General features: G+C 47.0%; 1 protein-coding gene across 8 annotated transcripts in view; it reads right to left on the bottom strand.

Moving 5' to 3' along the window:
• The window catches only part of abi2b (abl-interactor 2b), a 249954-nt gene that overhangs the window by 5477 nt on the left and 223158 nt on the right, over positions 1-21319 (bottom strand). For all 8 annotated transcript variants that reach the window (XM_072481349.1, XM_072481385.1, XM_072481358.1 and 5 more), the window contains one exon: positions 5482-5661. In XM_072481349.1, coding sequence (XP_072337450.1) covers positions 5482-5661 — 180 coding nt within the window. The remainder of the gene's footprint in view (positions 1-5481; positions 5662-21319) is intronic.

The following is a 21319-nucleotide window of genomic DNA, read 5'->3' as shown; positions in this document are numbered from 1 at the left end:
TTTTTATCTGACCATGATGAGAGGTAGGACCTTGTCATTAGGAGAGGGGGGTGTACCTCAGATCTCACAGTGAGGGCCTTGTCATTAGGAGAGGGGGCTATCTCAGTAGTTAGTTGGAGGATCCTATTAAAATGAACCTAGTATAGAACTACTGGGCCAGGGAGTTTTGTTTTCTGTTTTTTATTCTTTCACAGGATCTGGGCATTGCGGCGAGGGCAGCATTTATTGCCCATCCCTAATTCCCCTTCATCTACGAGGCATCTATGTTGTAACCTTTGTCCGAGAGCTGGCCACAGCTTCCCAACTAAAAGCAACTCACATTATATAGTGTATAATGCAAAATTAGTATTAATGTAGATGTTATGTAAAATACTGTCCCAAGGAACTTCACAAATAGATGTAGACAAAATTGATATCAAGCCTGGAGAAGAGAGACAGGGAGAGGTTTAAAAAAAAAAATTAAGGGGCAATTTAGTGTGGCCAATCCACTACGCTGCACATCTTTGAGTTGTGGTGGTGAGACCCATGCAGACACGGGGGGAATGTGCAAACTCCTCACGGACAGTGACTCGGGGCCGGGATCGAACCCGGGTCCTCGGCGCCGTGAGGCAGCAGTGATAACCACTACGCCACCACACTGCCGAGGGAGAAATAATTGAAGGTGTAGTCAAAGAGATAGATCTTCAGCAAGTTTTTAAAGGAGGATGGGGCTGTGAAAGTGAAAAGGGTTGAGGGAGGATTTTCCACAAAGCAGCACCAAGGCAGCTGAAAGCTCCGTCACCATTCGTGGGGCAAAGAGCTGGGGATTGGGGAGAAAATGGGAAATGAAGAATCAAGGCAGTAGAACACTCTGGGAATGATAGCCCAAGAGATGAATTGCAGAGGTAGGGTGGAGTAAAGCCACAGGCAGATTTATAGACATGGGCAAGGAATTTAAATTTGATATGTTGAGGAACAGGTGATCAATATTCAGGGATGGTGGTGAGCTGGACAGCATATGTTTCAGGAAAGGTCTTAGTTTTGGACATATTAAAGTTCATAGAGCTGCAGGATGGGACACCAGCAAGCAGTGTGTTGTGCAGTAATTGTTTCTGGAGATGGTGATGACCTAAGTCAAGGAGAAAATGAGCAAAGGCAGGTCTATAAAGAATTGAGATACAGAGCAACTGAGAATGGCAAGAGGGATTGAATGGCTGGCTCACTCCTGTACCTATCAGTTTAAAGCTGAGCGCAGGTTGAACTGGATGCCAAAGAGTACAGGTGGCCAGGTTCAATCTAAGAGAGGAGCAACTAGGGTGGTGTGTGCAATTGGTGGCAAGGGAGAGAGTCTTGTTGGGGGCACTCATGACAAAAGGCTGTGGGGATTCCCATTGTTGAGCTGGATGAAGTTACAACTCATCCAAGAGTTGGTGTCAGACGAGCAGGTAGACATCATAGAGGAAACAGAGGGAATGAGTGTGGTGGTGAAGCTGGGCATAGTTAAGTGCTTCAGTGGTGGCTAAACTTCAGCCCGAAGTAAGGAAATCAGGAACTCACTGCGAAAGGGAGTGCGAGGGCAGGCTTACACACCTCATCCAGTGATGGAGCATAATGCAGTATTGGTCAGCCTTAAATCATTTGTCTAACTCCGAACTGAAACAAGAGATTGTTTTCAAATCTTGCAATCAATTAGGGGAATCATGGATCGCAGGTCACTCAGGATATCATGATGCTTCCTCACCTGTTCAACTTCCACACACAAATCCAGTATACTAACACACAGAAGGTACAACTCGGAAACAGGCTATTTAACTCAATCAATCTAGCCAGTGATTAATAATAATCACTGCAGCATGGAAGCACAAGTGGATAGCACTGTGGCTTCACAGCGCCAGGGTCCCAGGTTCGATTCCCCGCTGGGTCACTGTCTGTGTGGAGTCTGCACGTTCTCCCCGTGTCTGCGTGGGTTTCCAATGGGTGCTCCGATTTCCTCCCACAGTCCAAAGACGTGCAGGTGAGGTGGATTGGCCATGATAAATTGCCCTTAATGACCAAAAAAGGTTAGGAGGGGTTATTGGGTTACGGGAATAGGGTGGAAGTGAGGGCTTAAGTGTGTCGTGCAGAGTCGATGGGCCGAATGGCCTATTTCTGCACTGTATGTTCTATAATCGCTTTTTGTCACAAGTAGGCTTCAATGAAGTTACTGTGAAAAGCCCCTAGTCGCCACATTCCGGCGCCTGTTTGGGTAAGCCGGTACAGGAATTGAACCCGCGCTGCTGGCCTTGATCTGCATTACAAGCCAGCTGTTTAGCCCACTGTGCTAAACGAGCCCCTGGTACAGTTGATTCAGCTGAACCATTAACCTTGGTGTCTCCATATGTACCAACGGATAAGCTAGAGAATAAAAGAAAAGAGGATAAAACCATGAAAACATGGTAAAATGGCATTACAGTCACATGTAACAAATGCTTTTACCATCAACGAAAGTATACGATCTTCATGCCAGGTTCTGGTGCGCACCAAAGCATATCTTCCCCAACTCCAATCACACCAGAGGCATCAATGACACATTATGATGTATTTTTCTCAGATACAAGACCTGTCTGTACCGTGACAGGAATCAATTCTTTAACCCCGGGGCAGCACGGTGGCCCAGTGGTTCTAACTTCTGCAGCACAGCGCCGAGGACCAGGTCACTGTCTATCTAAGTTTGCACATTCCCCCAGTGTCTGCGTGGGTCTCACCCCCACAACCCAAAGATGTGCAGGGCAGTTGGATTGGCTATGTAAAATTGCCTCTGAATTGGAAAAAAAAGAATTGGATACTCTAAATTTATTTTAAAAAAATATTCTTTAACCCCAAAATAAAAAAATCTGCAAACACATTAGTTCTAGGGAGATTCAGATTGTAATCATTGTGGTCGGTATCTCCCATCACACTGACAATGACAGGATAAAAAGATACTACCAAGAGTAGAGGGTCTCAGGATACCAGGATACAGCCATGAGCACATGGTCCCATGCAGACCCCCCACCACAAGACAAAAAAGGAAAAAGTTGCACATTCAAAACCTCCCAAGATATCCAGGCCAAGAAGGAACATCCGAGCAAGGGGGAACAACAGGATGTGGCCCTCAGTACAAGACATGGCTTGGCATTGTATGCTTCCGTATACAGGAGCCAGTAAACTAAGCATACTTACACCATGCCAAGACTAGCTACACAACAGACCTCGTCAGAGGCATTTTTCCAGCCCCATCGATACTAGAGGATTTGCAGCCTCCTCCACTGAGGAAACCCCACGCACAAGGAAAAGAAGAATCGTCAAGGCACCCATGAACTGGGTGTCTTGGGAGGGTTATGATTCCCCGACATGATACGGGAAACCCCCTAAGACACAATATACCAAATCAGAGCCCATCTTACCCAAGTAGAGAAAGGAAATTCCCAAAAAGAGAGGAACACCAGGATTACCCAAAGAACGCCAGACAAGCTCCAGTACCGTACACATTGGCAAAAAGGATATACCGGGGTAGAACAGCGCAGGTGCACCAAAACCTGACTGGACACGACCTCCCTTGTGTGGCCCTGGCCTCAAGGAGGGCGGCAATCTGGAAGTCTCAATATAAGACCAATTGGATGAGGGCACCTAACTCCCAATCCAGACTACCTGCCAATCGAAGAAAGACGCCAACATCGCTGATCCAAAGCACCCAGACACACACTCACCTGCAGTCCACAGCTTACTGTCTCTCCAATGGAACCCTATCCCGAGAAGGAGCGCAGACCTTGCCCGGGCGTGTGCCATTACATATTTCCCCCTACCCCAACAACACCAGAGATGCCAACTTCAAAGAAGAATCAGAAGGAAGCTAGTCCTCTCAGGGATACATAATCTGTCCGCACCTTCACAGGAGACAAGCAAGAATTCCATAACACCAAAATAACAAAAGAAAAAGACGACACATAGTTCTAACTGGGAGCTTTCTCCAACCACAGTGAGGACTTATATCGTCACCCTGCTGTGGCGCTACTCATCTTCTCTACAAACAAAGTGAAGGGAATGTAAAATGTACTCCCTCCTTGTCAATGAAAGGATGACAGCACAAAAAACTCAAAACTAGGCAAAAACTGCGCAGTCCTCATGACACACAACTGACTCAGCATGATTTCCATGGCTGAAGGTGCACCCCCAGAAAGGAGACTGCCCTATCAACCGACAGGATTCTCCTCTCCGCTTTGTCCACTCTCAAAAGGCTATTTTGCAGTCCATCAATGCGAGCACCAACAACCCGTGTCAAGGAGACAAGACTATTGTCTACAACATCATTCACAATGGCAGCCATCATCTCGACGCCGACAGCATCGCTGAAATGCAGGCCCACTCACCAGTAAAACTGCTGCTGTGAACTGGGCCCCACCCCGGCTGCCTTCGACCACCTCAATCAAACAAAAAGATTGCCTGCGACCACCTCAATCAAACAAAGTGTTTTTTGGCTTAGCTTGGCTCCCCATCGCCGAAATCTAGCAGGAACTTCCAGGAACATAACACAGGATGTACACACTAGGAACAAATAAATATGGGTTGTGCATCAGATTTTTAAAAAGGGATTAAAAGATGAATAAGGGCAGCACGGTGGTAGCACTGCTGCCTCACGGCGCCACAGTCCCGGGTTATATCCCGGCTCTGGGTCACTGTCCGTGTGGAGTTTGCACATTCTCCCCGTATTTGCGTGGGTTTCGCCCCACAACCCAAAGGTGTGCAGGTTAGGTAGATTGGCCATGCTAAATTGCCCTTTAATTGGGAAAAATTAATTGGGTACTCTAAATTTATTTTTTAAAAAGATGAATATCGCCAGATCTTGCAAAAACTCATCCGATACTGTGCTCACATCATGTGACACCCCCTCCAACGACCCAAATTCTATTGAGCTCAATGTGTTTAAGTAAATAAATCAAATATTAGTCAGTTCTGCAGCCTGAGAGCACGGTCACATTTGATGTGCTAACTAACAGCTGGTTTTCAAGCAGGAGCCTGGTCCACGATATTGCAAATTAGTTTATGGTTGAGAATCACTATTTTACAGCAAGTGAACGCCACTTTTCATCATTTTACTTAATAAGGAGCGCAAAGGTGTGCTGTTTATTCACCTATCAGAAATATATTAAGTCAGATGTTAGTTTACAGCCTATTCAGTCTTTTAATAGAACACATTCTGTCTACTTTACAAAGAGACATGTTGCATGTACCACCCCGTGATAATGCACAGCAAGGATCCAGGGATCTCACTAATAGTTAACCAGACAGCTGGCCAGAAAAGACTCCATAGGGAATGATCAGTAAAGCTGAATTATGGAAAGTATCTTGCATTGAGAAACATGCCGGTGTTAGGAATAACTGAAAATTCACAGTAAGTGCAAGATGTGGAGGTGCGGGGGAGGAGGGGGATAGCGGGAAAATCAGACACAACACCACAAATTCCATGTAACCTGTTCCACTGACCTTTTTCCAAATAGTTTTTGGGTGCCCAAGGTGGATCCTCCTCCGCATATGGGTCACTATACTCTACCACTGCAGTCTCTTCTTCCTCATAATCCTCTGGTGGCGGGGGAGGAGGGGGTGATTCATCAAATACCACATCATCGGTTGGTGGAGGTGGTGGTGGAGTGGAGTCCTCTGAAACTACAATGTTAATGTCACATTAAAGGAAAGGGATTAGCATTTATTTAGCATCTTTCATGAGCTCAGGACGTCCCGTACTGTTCGTGGCAAAATAAGTACAGAAGTCTCGTAATGAAAGAAACGTGGCAGCGCTATGCACGCGGCAAGCTCTCACAAAGAGCAATAAGGTAAGTGACCTTATCATCTGAAGGGTCGGTTACGAGGGGACAAGAATTCACGGTGAGTGGCAGGAGGTTCAGGGGGATTTGAGGAAAAACTTTTTTACCCAGAGGGTGATGACGGTCTGGAATGCACTGCCTGGGAGGGTAGTAGAGGCGGGTTGCCTCACATCCTTTAAAAAGAACCTGGATGAGCACTTGGCACGTCATAACATTCAAAGATATGGGCCAAGTGCTGGCAAATGGGATTAGGATTGGCAGATCAGGTACCTTTCGTACAGCGGTGCAGACTTGATGGGCCAAATGGCTTTTCTGCACTGTATATTTCTGTGATTCTGTGATCTGTTTCAGGAGCTGGTTGAGGATAATATTGTTCTGGGAGACCGGAGTAATCCTTGATCTTCAAGCAGTGTCATATGTTTAAGAACAGAAGGAAGATAGGACCTTGGTTTAATATCTCATCCAAAAAACAGCACCACCAAATTTGTGGCACACTATAGTACTACACTAGATTATTTGCTCCAGTCTCTGTAAACCAAGGCTATGACGTGCAATAAGCCTGCACTTTGCAACAGGTTGTTCTAATTGCATATTTACATCTTTGTTACATTAAACGCTCCGCCAACTCCCAAGAAATGCAAGTTTTGTAGAAAATAATATTTTACTACTGTTTTTTTTTTCATAAGCCCTGATGGAATTTATAATACTGATAACCACATACGTCCATTCCTGACTTGGTTTCATTTTAAAAGTACAATAACTGCATTATGCTTGTACTCGAATTTCAGGTGGGACTTTCTTTTAATAAATATTTTTATTCTCCTTTTTCACATTTTCATCATATTGACAACAATTAATAATAACAACAAATACAATGGCAATCCCCAAGCCAACAATCCCCTCATCCTCTAGCCAACAATCTAGATTGTCCATATTTTACTATTGTTAACAAGGAAATTAAAATTCTCACTGCCAGAGTAATTTTTATTTTACGGCTGAAAAGGGAGATGTGTTTCCAAAGGTTTTCCATCTTGTACTCATCACGACGAAAGCAAGAATGCCAAATTTTAAATGACCCTTGAACAATAGGTTAGGGAAGATGTTTCAGGCTGCTGCTATGCATGGCAACAATTCACATTTTCCACAAACAGAATGCTGCCATCAGCCCAAAAAGATGTGCTGCCTACCACACAATTCAGCAACATTGTGTATGAATTTCAGTACCAGTGTTTTGCCAGGTATGTAGGCTGTACATACCAACAATTGGCTGGTCAAAAGGGGGACTGGAGAAGGGGGCAGTATCGCAGGTTTACGCAGCTATTTTGGAGGAGAAGAAGGCGCCGCTGGAAGGGATCAAGGCAAAGTGGGAGGAAGAGTTGGGAGAGGGTATGGAGGAGGGGTTCTGGTGTGAGGTGCTCCGGAGGATGAACGCCTCCACCTCTGTGCAAGGTTGGGGCTGAGACAGCTGAAGGTCGTGTATAGACCACACTTTACAAGGGTGAGGATGAGCCGGCTCTTTGAGAGGGCAGAAGATAGGTGTGAACGTTGCGGGGGGAGGGGGTGGTGGTGATGGTGGTGGTGCGCAAACCACATTCATATGTTTTGGTCCTGTCCAAAGCTGGTGGATTACTGGAAGGAGGCTTTTAGGGTAATCTCTAAAGTGGTGCACGTGAAACTGGACCCGGGCCCTCGGGAGGCCAAATTCGGGCTGTCGGACCAGCCGGGGTTGGAAACAGGCGCGGAGACGGATGTTGTAGCCTTCGCCTCATTAATCGCCCAAAGGCGGATCCTGTTAGGGTGGAGATCAACCTCTCCACCCTGTGCCCTGGCATGGCGGGGGGACCTGCTGGACTTCTTGACGCTTGAAAAGGTCAAATTTGAACTGAGGGAAGGATGGAGGGGTTCTACAATTCATGGGCGTTATTCATTATGCACTTTTGAGAATTGTATTCCATCTAACGGGGGGGAGGGGGACTGTATGTGTTCATTGTGACTATGGCCGATTCCTGATTCCCTTTTGTCATTTGTTTATGTTAACATGCAGGCTAATGTTTGGGATTTGGTGGGAGGATGGGATCGTTGTTATTGATATGGGGATTGATATTTCATTCGTTACTGATTATTGTTTACTGTTGGGTGTAAATTTGAGAGAAAATGTGAAAAAGGAGAATAAAAATATATTTTTTTTAAATGGTCTGGTCATATCACACAGGATGTTCCTTTGATTGTTCAATAGGCAGAGTACTCAACCAGCCCATACGTGCAAAACTCAAAACAAAACATGCACTGTTAGATGTGATTCCACAATAAGCAGCACATACTGAACAATTCCAAGAGTGCTAATAGCTACACTAATGACCAATTTTAGATAATCAGTCAAACTCATAATTTGGCTCATTCATAATGCCTTTGAGAAATAACATACATTTGTATTCAGGTGTCCATTCTCTGCTGTTAGGAATTAAAAACTAACCAAGAACAACTTATTAAATGCATTTATAAAAGGAACAAATAAAACTAATATGAATTTTATTAAAAGTGATTATAACCAAAATTCATCTACTCCGAGTAAAAGAACACCACTAGCTAGCTGCATGTTTACAGAGGCAGTCAACTTTACACCATTGAGCCTTCACCACACAGAAAGCTCATATCAGTAGAATGAGTTTCCAACGAGCCTTGTACTCTTCACAGAATTGAGCAACTGAAACATCCCAATGTAAGGCTGATTTTGATCTCTTTCTTGAGTTGTTTACTTGTGGGTAATGGGCTCTAGCGGGGTACTACCTCGCTAGCAGGCTGAGGTTGGCTCGTGAACGGGAGCGAAGTGGGGGGATGGACTGCGGCTTGTTGAACCTCTTTAGGCAGGTTTCGATGAGCCTTAGAGGTGTGAATGGCTGGGGGAATGGGAGGAGAACGGTGTTGATTCGAGAGGAAGTGGTTAGGGGATTTCTGGGATAGGGGCGGGGGTAGAATGCTAACGGAGACTGGAATGGCTCTTTGTCCCATCTGGTGGATGGGGCTGGCTGCCATCTTGGGTGGGCTCCGGTTTCGGGGTGTTGAAGGGGATAATCCCTCACGGTGAAAATGGCAGACTCAAGGGGTGGGGTGGGGGGGGGGGGGGGGGGGGGTGAGAGACCGCTGATTCGATTGGCTACGTGGAATGTGTGGGCTTTGGGGAAGGGGGGCACTTATGAAGCGCACAAGAGTTTCCTCGCATTTGTTGAGTTTGAGGGCTGGTGCGATGCTTTTGCAGGATGTCCACTTGCGGGTGAGGGACCAGATCGATTCCATAAGGTGTTCCACTCGGGCTTTGACAGCAGGGCCTGAGGGATGGCGGCGATACTAATTAATAAATGCTGATTTCAGGTGGGGAAGGTGGTCGCAGACCAAGGCAATTGATATGTCATGTCATGTCATGTCATGAAGGTAAGTCGGTGGTTTTAGCGAGTGTGTACACTCCAAATTGAGATGATGTAGAGTTTATGACGAGGATGTTGGTGGCCATACCAGACATGGACACGCACCAGTTGATTTTGGCTGGGGATTTGAATTTGTATTCTGAATCACAAGTTGGATCGGTAAGCCAAACCGTTGGCCCCTTCGGGGGTAGCGAAGATACTGAAGGATATGGGTGGGGCGAATTTGTGGCAGTTTTTGCACCCTGGGGCAAGGAATTCTTTTTTTCTCTGGTGCATATCGTGTATTTGCGTATTGATTTTTTCGTGAAGAGGAGGCCACTGTTGCCAGGGGTTAGGAATGAAGACTATTCCGCGATAGTTATTTTAGATCATGCTCTGTACCCGGTAGATGCGGTTTTGGAGATGGGGCTGGTTTCAGCATCCTGCGTGAAGTTTGGATGGGGGGCTGTTGGCGGACTGAGGATTTGTGTGAAGATGGCTAGGTGATTGATTTCCCAATTAATTTTTCAAGTACCCAATTCATTTTTTCCCCAATTAAGGGCAGTTTAGCGTGGCCAATCCACCTACCCTGCACATCTTTGGGTTGTGGGGCTGAGACCCTCGCAGACACGGGGAGAATGTGGAAACACCACATGGACAGTGACTCAGGGCCGGGGTCGAACCCGGGTCGTCGGCGCCGTGAGACAGCAGTGCTAACCACTGCACCACCGTGCCGTTCCAACTAGGGTGATTGATGACTATGTTGGGTTCAATAAAGATGGGGAGGTGTCACCCTCGGTATTGTCGGAGGCCCTGAAGGCGGTGGTGAGAGAGGAGATAATCTTGCACAAGGCGCAGGTGATTAGGGAGGCAAGAGAGGAACACCAACGGTTAGATTTTGGAGGGAAATGGTAGGTATTCGAATGACCTGATTCCAGAGCTCCTGGCGAGCAGAAAGGAACTGTAGACACAGTTTGACCTATTATTTATTAATAAGGCAGTGCGCCAGTTGCGGTACTTGAGGAGGTTAATATACGAATATAGGAGAAGGCTGTCTGCGCTGGATATAATTAATGGGCTGCTTGAGGCATTTTATAAGAATCTATATCGGTCGCAGCCCACCTGGGGAGGAGTCAAATGTAGTGGAGTTTCTGAGGGGTTGGAGTGTCTTAAAGTGCATGAGAAGAATCAGGAAGAGTTGAGGGTGGAGGAGGTCTGAGCAGCTATTGGGCGAATGCAGACTGGTAAGGTGCCGGGACCGGCCGGGTTTCCGGTGGAATGTTAGAAAACGTTTGCCGATCGACTGGAGCCACAATTGGTGGAAATGTTTGAGAATTCGGTAGTGCGGTGGTCTTCCCGGAGACAACAAAGAACAAGGAAAGTACAGCACAGGAACAGGCCCTTCGGCCCTTCAAGCCCGTGCCGACCATGCTGCCCGACTAAACTACAATCTTCTACACTTCCTGGGTCCGTAACCCTCTATTCCCATCCTATTCATGTATTTGTCAGGATGCCCCTTAAATGTCACTATCGTCCCTGCTTCCACCACCTCCTCCGGTAGCAAGTTCCAGGCACCCACTACCACCCGTGTAAAAAAACTTGCCTCGTACATCTACTCTAAACCTTGCCCCTCGCTCCTTAAACCTATGCCCCCTAGTAATTGACCCCTCTACCCTGGGGAAAAGCCTCTGACTATCCACTCTGTCTATGCCCCTCATAATTTTGTAGACCTCTATCAGGTCGCCCCTCAACCTCCGTCGTTCGAGTGAGAACAAACCGAGTTTATTCAACCGCTCCTCAAAGCTAATGCCCTCCATACCAGGCAACATTCTGGTAAATCTCTTCTACACCCTTTCTAAAGCCTCCACATCCTTCTGGTAGTGTGGCGACCAGAATTGAACACTATACTCCAAGTGTGGCCTAACTAAGGTTCTATACAGCTGCAACATGACTTGCCAATTCTTATACTCAATGCCCCGGCCAATGAAGGCAAGCATGCCGTATGCCTTCTTGACTATCTTCTCCACCTGTGTTGCCCCTTTCAGTGATCTGTGGACCTGTACACTTAGATCTCTCTGACTTTCAAAACTCTTGAGGGTTCTACCATTCACTGTATATTCCCTACCTGCATTAGACCTTCCAAAATGCATTACCTCATATTTGTCCAGATTAAACTCCATCTGCCATCTCTCCGCCCAAGTCTCCAAACAATCTAAATCCTGCTGTATCCTCTGATAGTCCTCATCGCTATCCGCAATTCCACCAACCTTTGTGTCGTCTGCAAACGTAATCAGACCAGTTACATTTTCCTCCAAATCATTTATATATACTACAAACAGCAAAGGTCCCAGCACTGATCCCTGCGGAACACCACTAGTCACAGCCCTCCAATTAGAAAAGCATCCTTCCATTGCTACTCTCTGCCTTCTATGACCTAGCCAGTTCTGTATCCACCTTGCCAGCTCACCCCTTATCCCATGAGACTTCACCTTTTGTACTAGTCTACCATGAGGGACCTTGTCAAAGGCCTTACTGAAGTCCATATAGACATCATCCACTGCCCTACCTGCATCAATCAATTTGTGACCTCCTCGAAAAACTCTATCAAGTTAGTGAGACACGACCTCCCCTTCACAAAACCATGCTGCCTCTCACTAATACGTCCATTTGCTTCCAAATGGGAGTAGATCCTGTCTCGAAGAATTCTCTCCAGTAATTTCCCTACCACTGACATAAGGCTCACCGGCCTGTAGTTCCCTGGATTATCCTTGCTACCCTTCTTAAACAAAGGAACAACATTGGCTATTCTCCATTCCTCCAGGACATCACCTGAAGACAGTGAGGATCCAAAGATTCCTGTCAAGGCATCAGCAATTTCCTCTCTAGCCTCCTTCAGCATTCTGGGGTAGATCCCATCAGGCCCTGGGGACTTATCTACCTTAATATTTTTCAAGACGCCCAACACCTCGTCTTTTTGGGTCTCAATGTGACCCAGGCTATCTACACACCCTTCTCCAGACTCAACATCGACCAATTCCTTCTCTTTGGTGAATACTGATGCAAAGTATTCATTTAGTACCTCGCCTATTTCCTCTGGCTCCACACATAAGATTCCCTTGCCTATCCTTCAGTGGGCCAACCCATTCCCTGGCTACCCTCTTGCTTTTTATGTACGTGTAAAAAGCCTTGGGATTTTCCTTAACCCTATTTGCCAAGGACTTTTCGTGACCCCTTCTAGCCCTCCTGACTCCGTGCTTAAGTTCCTTCCTACTTTCCTTATATTCCACACTGGCTTCGTCTGTTCCCAGCCTTTTAGCCCTGACAAATGCCTCCTTTTTCTTTTTGACGAGGCCTACAATATCTCTCGTTTTCCAAGGTTCCCGAAAATTGCCATATTTATCCTTCTTCCTCACCTGAATTCGATCCTGAATTCCTTTCAACTGACACTTGAAAGCCTCCCACATGTCAGATGTTGATTTACCCTCAAACATCCGCCCCCAATCTAGGTTCTTCAGTTCCTGCCTAATATTGTTATAATTAGCCTTCCCCCAATTTAGCACATTCACCCTAGGACCACTCTTATCCTTGTCCACCAGCACTTTAAAACTTACTGAATTGTTCCAGAAATGCTCCCCTACTGAAACTTCTACCACCTGGCCGGGCTAATTCCCCAATACCAGGTCCAGTACCGCCCCTTCCCTAGTTGGACTGTCTACATATTGTTTTAAGAAGCCCTCCTGGATGCTCCTTACAAACTCTGCCCCATCTAAGCCCCTGGCACTAAGTGAGTCCCAGTCAATATTGGAGAAGTTGAAGTCTCCCATCACCACAAACTTGTTGTTTTTACTCTTTTCCAAAATCTGTCTACCTATCTGCTCCGCTATCTCCCGCTGGCTGTTGGGAGGCCTGTAGTAAACCCCCAACATTGTGACTGCACCCTTCTTATTCCTGATCTCTACCCATATAGCCTCACTGCCCTCTGAGGTGTCCTCCCATAGTCCAGCTGTGATATCCTCCCTAACCAGTAGCGCAACTCCGCCACCCCTTTTACATCCCCCTCTATACCGCCTGAAACAATGATGCAAGCGTCTATTTCTCTCTTGCTAAAGGAAGACAAGGGTCCAGCAGAGTGTGGGTCATATGTCCATTTTCCTTATTGAATATGGATGCGAAGATCTTGGCCAAGGTTCTTGCACTGCGTTTGGATGAGTGTCTCCCTCAGGTTATTGGGGAGGATCAGTCAGGGTTTGTGAAAGGTTGGTGTTTGTTGTCTAAAGTGAAGTGGCTTTTAAACATGGTATTGTTCCTGGCAGAAGGGAGAGAGCAGGAGGTCATTGTGGCATTGGATGCTGAGAAGGCTTTTTGATAGGGTAAATGGGGGTATTTATTTGCGGTGTTGGAACGGTTTAGGATCGGGCCTAATTTTGTGTCGTGGGTCCGGATATTATATATTGCGCTTAAGGCTAGCTTCTGTACAAATAATATGAATTTGGGATATTTTCGCTGCATAAGGGAACAGGGCAGGGTGCCCTATGACCCCCCCCCCCCTTGTTTGCGTTGACAACTGATTGCCTTGAGGGCCTCGGATAGGTGGAGGGGGATAATGGGAGACTTGGGGGGGGGGGGGGGAAGGAACACAGGGTGTGCTTGTGTGCTGATGATCTTCTCTTGTATGTGACAGATATAGTGGGTGCTATCATGGCAGTGCTGAAGGGTTTGGGGTCTTTTTCAAGGTATAAACTGAACTGGGAGAAAAGGGAGTGCTTTTGGTCAGTCCACCGTTGAGGTGAGTTAATTTGGGAGGGGGTTTACCATTCCGGTAAACGGGTTCTCATTTTAGGTACTTGGGTGCACGGGTAGCTTGGGATTGGGCCTGGTTCCGGAAATTGAATTTTAGGACCTTGGTGAGTAGGGTCAAAGCCGATTTACAGAGGTGGGAAAGTCTCCCTATGCCCTTGGCGCACAGAATTCAATTGGTGAAGATGAACGTTTTACCACAGTTTCTATTTCTGTTCCAGTGTCCGCCGGTTTTTCTGCCAAAATCCTCTGTTGGGAGAGTGGAGAGATTGACTTTATTTGGGTGGGTAAAGTGCCTAGGATTCGTAGGACGGTCCTTCAGACGGAGCGGCAGTCAAGGGGCTTGGCATTGCCGAATTTGTTTTTTTTTCTCTTTAAATTTAGAGTACCCAATTAATTTTTTCCAATTAAGGGGCAATTTAGTGTGGCCAATCCACCTACCCTGCACATCTTTGGGTTGTGGGGGCGAAACCTACGCAGACACGGGGCGAATGTGCAAACTCCACACAGACAGTGATCCAGAGCCGGGATCGAACCTGGGACCTCGGCGCCATGAGGCAGCAGCGCTATCCACTATGCCAGCGTGCTGCCCCGAACTTGATATATTATTACTGGGCGGCGAATGTGGAGAAGGTATTGGGGTGGTCTGGGGATCCTGAGGCTCTGTGAGTGCGGATGGAGTCGGGGGTCAGGATTAAGGCCATTCGTGACAGCCACGCTGGCGTTTTCCCTGTGGATATATTCAGCGAACCTGGTGATGGTCTGTACACTGAAGATATGGAGACAACTTCGGCAGCACTTTAAATTGGGGGAAACATTGAAGCTGATGCCGATTTATGCGAATCACATGTTTGAGCCTTGGGGGCTGGATGTCAGGTTTAGGGGATGGGAGGAGAAACGTGTGGAAAGGATGAGGGATTTGTTTTTGGAGGGGCGATTTGCGAGCCTGTCGGAAAAATTTGGGCTTCCACAGAGGGATACCATTTAGGTATCTATAGGTTCGTAATTTCATGAAATAGATCTTTTGTGAGGGCCACAAAGAATCCAGCATGAGTTTCAAGAATACAAAGAATTAACATTTATTTACAACATATATATACACCAGCAGCTAATGATTTCTCCGCCCCCCCTCATTGGGGAAGCTCATACTCCCACAGGATTGTGGGATTGTCATTAGTCCCCAGCCAATGGTAAGCTGGCAGGTTATAACAAGATCTTTCCGACATTCCCTGTGGTGCCGCCATCCTCATTTTTGGAGAGGGTCTGTCACTGGCAGGGATGAAGGAGGGGAGTAACTTGGGGATTTATAGTAGAATTATGGTGGAGGACACAGTGTCGGTGGAGGGAGTTAAGGCTAGTGGAAGGAGGAGTTGGGGTTGGAATTGGAGGGTGGGTTGAGGTGCAAGGCCCGCGGAGGGTGAATGCAACACCTCATATGTGAGATTGGACTGATACAGTTGAAGGTAGTGCATAGGGCCCACTTGACAAAGTTTAGGTTGAGCAGGTTGTTTGTGGGAGCAGAGGAGGAGTGTGAGCGTTGTGGGAGGGGGGCCGGCAAATCATGTGCATGCGTTCTGGTCATGACCTAAGTTTGCAGAGTTCTGGCTCTCCTTCTTTAGCACCATGTCAGTGATTCTACAAATTGAACTGAAGCCCGGACCCTTAGGGTCCATATTTGGTGTTGGACCTACCATGGCTGCAGACATGGGAGGATGCCCTGGTTTTTGTTGTTGTTTTGTTATGTAAGCTGAATAAAAATACTTTTAATAAAAGCCTTGCACCTTTAAAAATTTTTTTAAAAATGCCTCAGCCAATTAATTTACTTACCAGTCAGCACCCTTTCCTTATGTAGTATAAATTTTTGTGATCATTTGGAATTTGACATTCTTGCATTTGTCCTGATGAGTGCAAGATAAAAAGCTTCAACAAAATGCCTCACTTTTCAGCAATTTTTGTTTTACCTGGACAGCAAATTTGCTTCCGTCAATTTAAAAGTCCCTGGTCTCAAAATAGTTCCAGTGACATGGGTCGGAACATCCTGAAACATGAATACTGCTCTACATTGTGTCCAGTTTGTGACAACCTTGTCAAGTGGCCATGTTTTCCATCGAAGATGAGAGGCAAAATTGCCGAGTGCTATGGGAATGTGATTGTACAGTGTTTAAACACCCCTGGGATATGGTACGGAATCCTCACTGACTGACAGGATGAAATCTTTGCTGTTGGCAGTTAGAATTTTACAGGAGTTTAAAGAGCCCCAATTAAAATTCTTTTTTTTAAAATTTAGAGTACCCAATTCATTTTTTCAAATTAAGGGGCAATTTAGCGTGTTCACTCCACCTACCCTGCACATCTTTGGGTTGTGGGGGCGAAACCCACACAAACACGGGGAGAATGTGCAAACTGCACACGGACAGTGACCCAGAGCCGGGATAGAACCTGGGACCTCGGCGCCGTGAGACTGCAGTGCTACCAGTGCACCACCGTGCTGCCCTCCAATTAAAATTCTTAATGAGCATGGATGAGTGGGAGCAATGCACTAAGTTGGTAATTTTACTCAAGAGGGTGTTAGGTTTGGGAAGATGGTGAAAGGTTATACTTGCGCACTCAAGGACATCTTCCCAGTTTGGGTAAGAGACATATGTTTGAAGCAGAGTAGATAGACCTTCATGCTGAATCGAATGCTGGTTAGGCAATTTGACAGGGCTTCTTGGGTGAGGTAATGGAAGATAATTGATGGCAATGGAACTATGCCATTGAGCATTTCAGGAAAGGACAGGGGAAAAAGGGTTAATATAATGGTATCTGGGCAAAGAGGTTATGAATTGGGGAGTTTTGCTGTTGCAGTTCCTTACAACATTCAAAATCTGCATATTTGTGCTGCACAAAGCAACCTTGCCAGCAGCGATTTGTTTTCAAAGACAATGCACGCAAAAAGAAGAGTGCTAAATGATGTCTTAAAAATAACCCTCTGCACATGTCTAAGAGCTGCAAAGACATTGCAGGGACAGACTGGGTTTCCAATTACCCATCCACTCCTTCAGAGCCAAGCAGAATTTCAGCAATAAGACACAAATGAGCCAATCAAACAAAAAGGGAATGAATGGATAGTGGTTCCCACACTGCCTTTCACCTGAGTTTTGTGCCATTTTGAGTTAATGACGCTCATTGTGATGCATGCAATTAATCACAAACATGGCACAAGAGGTAATGCAGCGGGTCAAGATGTGGGGATCTCATTTTCAGTTCTTAATTCAAATCCAGCCCAGACCGATAAGCTAAAACTCGCATGTCTGCCAGCAACAACGGCAAAGGTGCTTGGTTCATCTGAACTCAAAGTGAAATGAAATGAAATGAAAATCGCTTATTGTCACAAGTAGGCTTCAAATGAAGTTACTGTGAAAAGCCCCTAGTCGCCACATTCCGGCGCCTGTTCGGAGAGGCTGGTACGGGAATTGAACCCACGCTGCTGGCCTGCCTTGGTCTATTTTAAAAGCCAGCTATTTAGCCCTGTGCTAAACCAGCCCCAGAAGGGTGGGAAACAGAAAACTGTCACACTGGTGCAAGATGGTGTTGATGGAAGTGCAGTTGGGACAGAGTGGGCAAAGCTCGGTTCTGCTTTAACTTCAGTCATAGTTCATGGGGTCCATCTGCCCATGCCTTCATTTCCATTTCTCCTCATGAGGATCACAAGATCCTCATTAGTGACCACATTGACAAAATCAAACATCTTTCCCTCTTTTCTATGTTTTGGGATGGACCACTATCTCTTGAACACTCCTTGTTCATTCTTCCTTAACTGAGTTCTGGTTGCCCTGCCAGTGGTGCTCCCAATCAAACTAACAGGTGCAATCCTTCTCTCATCCCATGTCCAGGGTCCTACATGCCCGCGTGACACATAATATTTAAGTGCTCGCTTCAATCTCATTTAAATGGATTCGCAGCGCTATTTCCTCTACACTGGTTGGGCGTAATGTACTCGGAGTTACTGCTTTGCCAAAACATTTACTTTCCGTCCAGGGATCTCTCCGTGATTTGTCTCTTTAACTACCTCCTGTTCACATTCTGATCCATGTACCTCTGTCCTTCAACACTTTCTGAACCAATCTCCCTACAACTCCCGGACAGTCTGCAGCACTTCGCTCTGGAGACAAACTTCTACAAGTTAGACGTTAACTGCCTCTCCTACCTTCTTGCCTGTTTCATTCAGCTACTGATACAGTTCCTTCTTCTCCATTTTATTCTGTTTCCTTCTTGTGTCTCTCCATTGCCCCACTTACTCACTGTACATGGTGCACCAGTTTTCAACTTTTAAAAATATTTTTAGAATATAATTAACTACCTCCCTAGGACAGATGTCAGCATAGTGGGTCTTGACCTTTTGTGGCGTGTTCCCCCCCTCCTCCTCATTTGGTTCAGTCCTGTTAAGACCCGTCCTAACTTAGGGAGGCAAATGACATGTTGGCCTTTATTGCAAGGGGATTGGAGTACAATAGTAAAGAAGTCTTGCTGCTGTTGTACAGGGTTTTGGTGAGACCACACCTGGAATACGGTGTGATTTTACAGTCTCCACATTGAAGAAAGGATGTACTTGCATTGTAGGTGGTACAGCGTTGGTTTGTTAAATTGGTCCCTGGATGAGGGGGTTGTCCTATGTTGAGCGGGTGAACTCTTTGGAGTTCAGAAGAGTGAGAGGCGATCTCATTGAAATCTACAAAACTCTGAATGAGCTTGAGAGGATGAATGCGGAGAGATTGTTTCCACTGATCGAGGAATCTAAAACACAAGGGGAATGGTCTCAGGATAAGAGGTTGATCATTCAGGACTGAGATGAGGAGAAATTACTGCACACAAAGGGTTGTGAATTAGTGGGATTCTCCACCCCAGAGGATTGTGAATGTTTCATTGTTGATTACATTTAATCCTGAGATAGACAGACTTTTAATGTCTCAGGGAATTGAAATATGGGGAGTGGTCGGGAAAATGGGAGGTCAAGCTCAAGATCAGCCATTAAAATATAATGTGGAGATTAAAATCTAAGACATCGGCACTTCCGGTGGCGGCTATGTCGGAGTAAGTCGCACATTTGGTGGCTCCCACTCTGGTCGGACTTTTGGACCTTTCCCCCCGATTTTTTAACGGACTTGAATTGTAGAACGGATGTTAGTGGCAATTCTCTACTGAATTCCCACTTCGTTGCATGGAGAAAAGGACAGAAATAAGGGCAGAAATAAGAAGACAGAGAAGACTTGGGGTGTAGTTGCAACAGGGGACAGTATGGCGAGGGGCAAACCTCTGGCTGGTCGACCCAGCAGTCTGTGGAGCAGCTGATACAAGTCATCCAGGAGGGCTTTGCTACATAGAAACGGGACTGCTTGGATCCAATAAAAGCGTTGATTGAGCAGCTGGAGCTCAGGTTGGACGTCCAGAATCGGGCGATCGAGAAGGTGGAGAAGGCGCTGGCTGAGCAGGAGGAGCATCAGACTGTGGTGGAGCTGGAGGTGGGGATGCTGAAGGACCAGCAAAAGAAGCTGCTGGGGAAGGTGGAGGACCGAGAGAATAGGTCCCGCCGGCAGAACCTAAGAATTGTCGGGCTCCCGGAGGGGTCCGAAGGAACGGACGCTGGGGCATACGTCGCAGGCATGTTTGAGAAGCTGCTGGGGGATGGGGCATTCTCCCGGCCCTTGGAGGTGGATAGGGCTCACAGAGCACCTGCGAAGAAGCTGCGAATGGGAGATCCCCCGAGGGCTATGGTGGTGAGATTCCACGGGTTCTCGGATAAGGAGTGTATTCTGCAGTGGGCGAAGCAGACACGGAGCTGTAAGTGGGACAATAGCATCCTGCCGGTTTGCCAAGACCTGAGCGTAGAGGTGGCCAGGAGGAGAGCAGGCTTCAATCAGATCAGGGCAAACTTTTACAAGAAAAAGGTGAAGTTTGGACTGTTATACCCAGCCGGCCTCTGGGTCACGCATGAGGATCAGCACTTTTACTTTGAGTCGCCTGAGGACGCGTTGGACTTTGCGAAAAAGAAAGGGCTGGCGAAGGACTGAGAACATTTGAACTTGGCTGCAACGTTCGTGTTTCTGTTTTCTCCGTTTTGTCTCTCTGTTTTTGTAAAAAGTTTCTCGTTTTGCTTGGAGCCAGCAGTGGAGCTGAGTGAGTTAAGGTTTTCATTTGCACTGTTGGGGGATGGAGGTGTGCTAGTTTTGATCTTGGTGTCTTTCGGTTGGGCAATTGTGTGGGGATTGTTTGATGTTGGAGTTTGTTTGCATGAGCGGGGGTGGGGGGGTGGAAACAATAGGCGGGAGACTATCTGGCGCCAGGGATGGGGACAACCAAGCTAGCTGGGCGAGCTAGCTCACGGAAGCGCAGTGGGGTGTGTGCATATGTTTGGTTGAGGAAAGGGATTGGGTTACAGGGTGTTGTTGCTGGGGGGCGGGGTGTGAATGTTCTGCTGGCGAGGGAGGGACTTGGGCTGAGGGACAGTGAGGAGGTCCGGGGCTGCCTGGGGATGGACCGGTGGAGACGCGGAGCACCATCTGGTGGCGGGCCTAAAAAAGGGGATGGGTGATCGGCGCGGGGGCGGGCGGCAATGAGCCCCCCAACTGGGCTGATCACCTGGAATGTTCGAGGCTTAAATGGGCCGGTCAAAAGGGCACGTGTGTTCGCGCATCTCAGGGGATTGAAGGCGGACATGGTGATGTTGCAGGAGACGCACCGTAAGGTAACGGACCAGGTTAGACTGAGGAAAGGCTGGGTCAGCCAGGTGTTTCACTCGGGACTAGATTCAATGACTAGTGGGGTCGCAATCCTGATCAATAAGCGGGTGGTGTTTGAGGCGGATAGAACAGTCTTGGACGTGGGAGGGCGGTATATTATGGTCAGTGGGAAACTGGAGGGGTTGCAGGTGGTATTAGAGAATGTATGTGCGCCAAATTGGGATGATGTGGTGTTTATAAAGAGGATGCTGGGGAAGATACCGGACCTGGACTCGCACAGGTTGGTCATGGGAGGGGACTTCAATACAGTTATGGACCTAGGCTCGAAAACGGGCAGGGTGCCAGCAATGGCAAAGGAACTAAGAGGGTTCATGGAGCAGATAGGGGGGGTGGATCCTTGGAGGTTTGACCAGCCGAGGGTGAAGGAGTTCTCCTTCTACTCGTACTTGCATTAAGTGTACTCCCGGAAGATTTCTTTATTTTGAACAGGGTCTTTCTGGCTGGGGTAGTGGACACGGGGTATTCGGCGATTACAATCTCAGACCATGCTCCGCACTGGGTTGACCTGCAGGTTAGTAAAGAC

The sequence above is a fragment of the Scyliorhinus torazame genome, chromosome 2 (assembly GCF_047496885.1).
Source record: "Scyliorhinus torazame isolate Kashiwa2021f chromosome 2, sScyTor2.1, whole genome shotgun sequence".
NCBI lineage: Eukaryota > Metazoa > Chordata > Chondrichthyes > Carcharhiniformes > Scyliorhinidae > Scyliorhinus > Scyliorhinus torazame.
This window is presented reverse-complemented; position numbering and strand designations above follow the sequence as displayed.